This window comes from Syzygium oleosum, unplaced genomic scaffold, assembly GCF_021117445.2.
Source record: "Syzygium oleosum isolate NSW1041296 unplaced genomic scaffold, Sole_v2.1 Sole_v2.41, whole genome shotgun sequence".
NCBI classification, from domain to species: Eukaryota; Viridiplantae; Streptophyta; class Magnoliopsida; order Myrtales; family Myrtaceae; genus Syzygium; species Syzygium oleosum.
Window position 1 is genome coordinate 169,055 of NW_026607525.1, and position 8,911 is coordinate 177,965.

The window sequence follows — 8,911 nt, forward strand, 5'->3', positions numbered from 1 at the left end:
TCCCTCGTCCTCCAGCTTGTGCTGTCTATTTTTTTTATTTTCAAGAGAAGGAGGATCCGATGGCACAAAGGAGATTATAGACCAACAAATAGACTAGTTTAAGAAAGAAAGGGATTCTACCACACACACAGCTTGCTTTGAAACTAAGAGGAATAATAAGGAGAGGGGGTACCGATGGCCATGTGAGCTTCAAGTTTCCAATTAGTGCATATTTAAAGTGCTTGGCCTTTTGGGCCTGGAATTTTCTATTTTTTCGTGGATTATCTTTTTGCAGGTCTGAGCCGACAGTTTTTGTATTCTCGTGAACGTTGGAGAATCATCACATTCAGTCCCCCACATTCATAAAGCGGAGTAATGGGAGCACAGCAATTATTGGTGGATGAGGTGACGAGAGTTTCAAGGAAGCTCCATCGAAAACCCGTGGGAAATTTCTTGCATCTTATGGGAGCAAATTCATGGTCACTTCATGACCCTTTCTGGCATGATTTGCCAAGTGATTTTTGTGGACAATGTCATGAAATTGAAACTGAAACCAGCTGAATGTATAACATTTGAAAAAACGTAGCACCTAAATAGATCTGCCATCATCCAAAAGAAACCAAACATTCATTTCATCATTTAAATGGGCAACGCAAGAAAATAATTTCGCTAGCGGGGTTTACACACAACGACATACATGCAATTTAACAACCGGTGTTTAGGCAATGACCCATATTCGATTTTTACTTTTAGCAAGCATTTCCATTCCATATATAAAGTGATATTCTACTTGTTCATGTAAACATCTATCTAGATATAGTTGCGATTTCTTTACGTAAAAATCCTCTTATGAAAATCTCAAAAGTCCATCCTAACCGTCTGATATGGGACCAGTTGCGAACAAATTCCCAGAATGGATTGATCAACAAATGAATAAAGTTTAGCCTGACATTTATCAAAGTGAATAGATGAAAGGTCGGCCAGCTACGAGCGAGAGCTATAAACAGTCTAGCATAAATTATGTCTGGCACGGATTTTTCATAGGAGCGGAACGGGTTTCAATTATAGGTACAGGTAAGAGCAGATGCTCTAAATGCATTTGTCCAAGTCTTTAATTTATTTGACCCAAAAAAAAAGTCTTTAATTTAGTTTTGGAAATGTTCATGTTGATCCTCCACAACCTCTACCGAAATTCACTACTAAATTCCATAGATTCGCTGCTCAGTCTCACCAATTCCCCAAACTCCTTGCCCAGCTTGTGCTTCACCTCACATTCCCCTTCCGTTTTAGCATGCAGCAACGTTATCTTGGTGTCATGCTCGCTTCACCTTCCCATTACAATTCCCCGAAGATTCCATTTATTAATGGAAAAGCAAGTCAAGCCGTACTGGAACTCCAATTTCAATCAAAGCACCAGCGTAGGTTGCACGCAGTGGCACCTTCCGCTTAATGCTGACGAAATTACGCGTGCAATAACTCAGCATATTTCAAGCAGTCGGCATCGTTCAAGCGCGCACAGTCGAAAAAGCAAAGACTTTTCTTTTTTTTTGGTCCGTAGAAAAAGCAAGGACTCGGAGCATCTTTATTGCAAGTTGGTTTTCTTTTCTACTTTTTTGTTAAAAGGAAAAGCAAGTCAAGTCAAGAAGCCCTTGCATAGCTTCCCCGCAACTTCCGCATAATGCTGCGAATATTACGCGTGCAATAACTCCGCATTCTTTAAGCAGTCGGCAAACATCATTGTTCAAGCACGCACAGTAGAGAGTGTTGTGTGTTGGTAATCCAACGTCCAAGGCTGAGGATCGGGAGAGATCCCAGCAGTGGGTGGCTTGTGTTGTTTGAACACTCCTCAGGTAGTTGACGACTCCTTGCCCTTGTCCGTTTCCTACTTTGATTGCTCCTTTTTTTCTGATGACTTGTCTGAGAGTTTCTATTGTTGTTTGAATGTAGATCTGAGTTTCAGTCCTGCGAGACATTTCTGCTATTCCCAGATCTGGGAATCCATATATCTCCCCTCTGTTTCCTTCTCCATCAATTTCTTTTACAATCCTCTCAGAGATGACAAGAAAAGAACCCACTCATTCAGAATATCCAACCCACGAGCCCCCTTCCTCATCGACCTCTCCACATGTAGGTGATTATGAAGGCAAAACCAAAAGGCCGAAGGGAAATGATTACGAAGTGTTCTTGAGCTTTAGAGGGGAAGACACTCGCAAAGGCTTCACCGATCATCTCTATCATAACCTTGACCATGCAGGAATTCGCGTGTTCAGAGACGACAATGAACTCCGTGTTGGTGAGGAGATTAGTTCAGAGCTTCTCTGCAGTATTACGAATTCTAAGATCTCGATTCCGATTATTTCGGAGAACTACGCTTCAAGCAAATGGTGCCTTCGCGAGCTGGCTGAGATGTTAAAGTGCAAGAGAAGTAAAGGGCAGATAGTGTTGCCCATATTTTACAAAGTGGAACCCTCACAGGTGCGATATCCTACTGGGAGATCAAGAGATGCTATCAACGCACATAAAAAGAATACGGACGAAATGATTGTGAAGAAATGGGAAGAAGCACTCAAAGAAGTTAGCTCCTTGAAAGGATGGGTATCGGAGAAAATTGATAACGGGTATCTTATACTCCAACAAAAAAATTGTTTAATTTTTCATAAATAGATCTTTCTTGAAAAGAATGTACATATTGCTATCCTATACTGATCTTAATTGTAATTTGACAGGCATGAAGGAACATTGGTTGAAATTGTTGTCAAAAAAGTTATGGGCGAGCTAAAAAGACTTTTTCAGCTAAATGTCCCTGAACAGTTGGTGGGAATTGATGATCATGTGCAAGTGATTATGAGCAAGATAGATGTTGAATTCAAGGGTACAATGATTATTGGAATTTATGGAATGGGCGGCATCGGTAAGACAACTCTTGCAAAAGTGTTATACAACAGACTCTCTAGTTATTTTCGTTGTCGTAGCTTCGTGGCAAATATCCGAGAAACATCTCGGCGTAAGGGTATTGAATGCATACAAAAGCAGCTTATTTCTGACATAATAAGAATTTCGTATGATGTGTCTAATATCGATGAAGGAGTCAGTGTCATCAAATCTAATTTTACGAGTAAGAAAGTCCTAATTCTTTTGGATGATATGGATGATACTACTCACTCGAATGCTTTGGTCGGGGATGGTAGTTGGTTTGAAGCGGGAAGTATAGTCATCATCACAACTAGAAACCAAAGCATTCTCGATGAAGGTTGGGCGGGCTACATGTACCAACTCAACGAGTTGTCGTTGGATCAATCATTGATTTTATTTAGTAGACATGCATTTCGAAAGGATTCTCCTCCGAGTGATTACGAGGATAACTCTCGTGATATCGTATCTACTACTGGGGGGCTTCCATTAGCTATTGAAGTTATAGGTTCATTCTTGTACGGAAAGAAACAAGGAGCATGGGAAGATACATCAAAGAAATTAAGGAAAGTGCCTAATAAGAAAGTGCAAGAGACGTTGAAGATAAGTTACGACGCATTAGATCTTGAGGACCAACAGATATTTTTGGATATTGCATGTTTTTTTATTGGATCATCTCAACAAGGTCCAACTTATATGTGGGATGCTTGTGATTTCTTCCCTGGGACGGGGATCGAAGTATTGAGTCTTATGTCCCTAATTAAAATTGATGAAGAAGGCAAGCTAATGATGCATGATCAACTGAGAGATCTTGGAAGGGAAATTATTCGTCTAGAAAATCCAAATGAGCCTCAAGAGCGTAGCAGATTGTGGATTTATAAGGAAGCCCTAGATGTGCTTGACAACAACAAGGTAAGAGTTTTCTATACTTGTTTCGGTCAATGATGTAGGTCCATCTTCCCTTTCTTGTTTGAAATAAAAATAATTATTAGTCTTATATCCCCTAAACTTGCTGCTTCTACTAGCAAAAGAGTTTTTTTGATTAATTGTTGTTTTTGCCTAATTCTAGAACATAATTGAAGAGCAATTTCTTGTTTATGGATGATTAATATATCTTTACCTGGTAGTATTGTGATGAGGATGCTCTTCTTTTGATAACTTCAATGCAACGATAAAAACTACAAAAACAGAATGTTTGACATAGTACTTTCAGAGAAAAACTGACATTTATAAAATGTAGCGGGCATGCATTTCCCACATATTTTCTTGCTGTCTGCGTTTGATATTTGGATTCGTCTTCTGATTTCTTGTGAGGTCTTTTATTTCTTTCTTCTTTTACTACGTATTGACTTCTTTTAAGTTGTTTGATATGATCAATGAGACATCCATTCATTTGTGATGATTTAGCTATCTTGGTTCCTATATTTGTTAAGTTGGGTTGAGTGTATCCCCTTAGTATTATTGGTTGTGCAATTTAGTCCCCCATCTATTTTTGTTTTTGCTCAATATAGTCCTTTAACTTTTACTTTTACTTTTTTTGCAATCGAGCCTTTGTGGTCAATCGCTAGTTGACATCGTCAATTTGTTGATGTGGCGTTCGTATTAATTTATGATATATGAGCAACCATGTAATATAACCCTTTAGATATATATATTATTTTCATTGCATGGACTTTTCATGATAGTGGATAGTTTCTTTCTATTAATATGCTAATACTTTTTTATTTTTGTGATGATGGATGATTTTTCTATTAATCCCCCGATATTATTTATTGTTAAATATAAGCTATCGTGAAATTATACTTATTTGTTTATTGTTCAACTCTTAGTGAGCATCTTATTTAGCAAAGATTTAGTTAACATGTATACCATTATCTTATTTTTGTGAAATGATAATTAATTTGGGGTATATGTGACTAGGGTATACTAGTTTGGGATTTTTATGGCATGAAAATTAGTATGTGGTAAATGTGGAAGAAGTCTACCAATTTAGGATTTTGGGTATTATTAAACAAGTAAATATGATTTTGAATTTTGTGTGATGATAAATTTTCATTCTTAGCATGAAAGTTAAAAGGTGATCCACTAAAAGCAATTATAACAAATGGATGATTTGTACAATCATCAAACAAGCATGTGCAAATGTCATGAGTATCACTAGTTATAAATGTTGGGATGCAAAACATAATGAAACGACAGGACCATAGAAAAAAATGCTACCAATGCTTTCCTGCGAGCATATTTTTGCATGAATGAAAATGTAATCAACTAAATAGAACACTGGTTATAAGTGAAAAAAGAAGAAGGTATCTATGAAGTTGTTGACAGAAATACAATAAAAATACAAGAAACTTTTAATGTGAAAACAAGTAGCGTCTCATTTGAAAGAATAAAAGTTCGAAGGAAAAGTTGAAACCGCCAAACAAGTCTGTATTATTGACTCTCATTATTTGCGCTCAATGTGAAATTCGTCACCTAAAACAAAAAACGAATTTGAGTTCCTAAAATATTAGGTTACAACAAAAGAAAAATGTAAAAGACTAGAGTTCCTTAAGAATACAATTGTATCAATCTTTATGTCCAATCTGTTCATACGGAAGATCTCATTAATCTATGGGACAATTGATCAAAATTTAGATGACTACTACTACACTGTAACAAAATCAACACGACAATGAAAAGATAGCGTCAAACATCTATAGTAATAAAAAGAAAGTAAGAATCATGTATAGAACATTCAATATTATCAATTTTCCTTCCACGTACAATACAAAACCCTCAATGATGAAACACGTGATAAGAAAGGAACGTAAAACACATGCATACCTTTTGCGATGACATTCTCGTTTTCATTTTGATATTTAGAATTACAAACGAAATATACCAGAAAGAGTGGGGGCATTTTACAATTGGGATTCTTTAATTTTGATACATGTTTTGATGGCAGGTTTAATGGATGTATTTTGACTGTTAGAGTCATATTGGTTCACATATACAGGATAGGAGTAAACGTAGTGTTATTACATATATAAATGGCATGAATTTTCATAGATATATTTGATTTAGTGTATGTATGAAGAGAGGCCTTCTATTATAATTGCAAATGGATGCAAATTTTGGGCATTCAGAAGGTGCAAATTGCAAAGGGCATAATTGGAAGAGGAAAAAGTTCAGGAAAAACCGCTTGAGCTTCACATCTTTACATAGATTAGATAAATAGTATGCAACTGCAACCTTTCATTTCACAAAATTTAAAGGAGAAGCCTACGCCATAGTAGTATGATAGCAAATTGAAATCAGTGCATTTTATTTTACATCAGTTGATCTCATCTCATTATTTAAAACTTATGGTCCACAATGTTTCCAAGTTGCAGGGCACTAGAAAGATTGAGGCACTTTCTCTTGGCAAATGTGGTATAGGAAGAAGATACACAGCTAAACAATTTAAAGAAATGACCAACTTGAGGTTCCTTATAGCGGATGGTGTGAATTTCACCGGAGATTTCCAAAGCTTACTTCCTAAATTAAGATGGCTTCAGTGGGTGGGTTGTCCCTCGGATTTTGTTGCGACCAACTTTCATCCAAAAAAATTAGTTGTACTCGATTTGTCAAACAGTGCAATTTCGGAGGATTGGGGAGGATGGGTTCAACTCAAGGTAAGATATAAAGAAGGCATTGAAGTATTTTCAATATAATTTTTTTTCCTTGTACATATAACATTTGAAAATTGATTTTCATAATTAAACTAGTCGTTTCTCTTTAATCTCATACTATTGAAGGAATACATGGCGCCCAATGAATGCATCTCTCTTCCATGTGAATTAGTCATCTGCTACTTGATAATAAAAGTTGCTTCTATTTAATCAGTAAACATTTCCTTTGAAATGTTATTCAGAAATATATGTAGTCGGCACTTGTATATCCCCAACATTCTTTTGCAATTGATATGCTTAAAAAATATTTATATGTTGGCATAGCCAAACACTACTAAAAGAGACATTTAAAATTAAATAAGACAACCGTGAAGGAGTCGGGGAGCATGGGTATTTTTTGAGGAATTCTAAAAAGTCAAAAACATAAGGAGTAGTGAAAAATCACAGGCTGCCAGAGTCCAATGACATTGGGGTACCATTTCTTTTTTTCAGATGGCAACCAAGCTCAAAGTTCTCAACCTCAAGAATTGTTTATCTTTGAAAAGAACTCCCAACTTGTCCGTTTTCGAAAGCTTGGAGATTTTGATTCTTGCAGATTGTCGAAATTTGAAAATGATTCATCCTTCTATTGGGAACATCAAAACCCTCATTTCCTTAGATGTCTCTTATTGTAAAAGACTCAAGGAGCTACCGGCAGGAATAGGTAGAATGGTAAAATTGAGGGAGCTTTGCATAAATGACACTGATATACAAGAGATTCCTATTTCGAGAGGTTGTTTGATGGAGCTGGAGACTCTATGTGTCGGATGTTGTAAACGACTTTCTCAACTTCCTAAATCTATGGACTCCCTTGTCTCATTAACTCTATTGGACTTATCTGATTCAGTAATTGAAGAATTACCTGAATCTATTGGTTCCATGAAGAAGCTCGAAACTTTGAATGCCTCTAAATGTAGACTGTTAGCTCGCATACCCAACTCCATAGGCAATCTAGCATCCCTACAAAGCTTGTTCTTACATGCCTGCTCCTCATTGACAGAGATCCCTAACTCGATTAGAAAATTGGCATCATTGACCGAGCTAGACTTAAGATGCACATCGATTACAAAATTACCTGAAAGCATTGGGAATATGCCAAATTTGAGGATCTTGGACATAAGTGGAGCTGACATAAAGGAATTGCCCGATGCCATTGGGAAGTTGGCAAAACTCCAAAGGTTGGACGCCGTCCTATGCAAAAATCTAGAACGACTACCTAGTAATATATGCGAATTGGTTTCCCTGGAGGAGCTTTCTTTAGGATGTTCTGGCATTTCGGGCTTGCCAGAAAGCATTTCTAAGCTCTCTTCTCTCCAAAAGCTCAGCGTTGGAAATTGTGAAAAGCTCCAAAAATTACCAGAACTGCCCTCTGACTTAACAACTCTAACGATCACCTGCCAGAGTCCGTCGTTGCCCAATCTTTCCCAGCTATCCCGTCTCAAGACACTCACTCTTTGTAATTGCCCTTGGCTTGAACATGTCCCAGAACTTCCCATTGGACTATCGGTGCTTAGAATTGAAAGTTGTGGAAAATTGAAAGCGTTCACAAATGTGTCAAACTTGAAGCACTTATCAGATTTGAGTCTCTACGAGTGCTTTGATCTCACAGAAATCACCAGCTTGGAAGGTTCACATTGCCTATCCAACTTACCCACAAGGCAATGCCCTAAGATATCTGGGGTTGATGGGATTGAAGATTCTTCGAAGTTGATGAGCCCAAAGGCATCTCAGCTCGATGGATTGCTAGATCTTTCCAATTCAAAGATTCTACAGAGAATAGACGCCGCAGCAAGTTGCGCGAATTCAACTGAAATTCAAAATCTTGGTGGATCAAAATCCTCTCAAGTGTCGGATATCCTTAAGTGCACGTCCGCTGGACGATTGCTAGACTTTTCCAGTTTTAAATACATGAGTAGGCTTTATGTTTGGAGATGCAATAGTATAACTGAACTTCAAGGCCTCGATGGATCAGAATCCTTGACATTTTTTAGTATTGGCGAGTGCTCTTCCCTTAGATCGGTGGACCTCTCGAACATAAAGAATCTGCAGTATTTTATATCCATACGTTGCGAAAATTTAGTTGAAATTCGAGGGCTCGAGGGATTAGGACCCTCGCTAGTTTTCGATATTTATGGATGTCCGTCTCTTAGAGAATCACCGGACCTGTTGCGTTTAAAGGCGTTGGCGACGGAGGAGCAGATTAGACGGGAGTCCCGCTGGTGGTGAGGGAGATGGGAGGTCGGTTGTCGTCTGGGCCAGTGGGGGGGGGAGAGAGTTATCACAGACAGAAGGTGTTTCGGATCTCCTCCCCATTTTCCTCTTCCCATCCG

At 37.9% G+C, this 8,911-nt stretch overlaps 1 protein-coding gene across 1 annotated transcript; it reads left to right on the forward strand.

Moving 5' to 3' along the window:
• The first annotated feature begins 1,519 nt into the window (after positions 1-1,519).
• On the forward strand, positions 1,520-8,807 carry LOC115668741 (disease resistance protein RPV1-like). Its single transcript, XM_056306013.1, has 5 exons — positions 1,520-1,829; positions 1,927-2,597; positions 2,706-3,801; positions 6,264-6,545; positions 7,035-8,807. Exons 2-5 carry the CDS (start codon positions 2,035-2,037, stop codon positions 8,805-8,807), a joined length of 3,714 nt encoding a protein of 1,237 aa, XP_056161988.1. The 5' UTR covers positions 1,520-1,829; positions 1,927-2,034.
• The last annotated feature ends 104 nt before the right edge of the window (positions 8,808-8,911 follow it).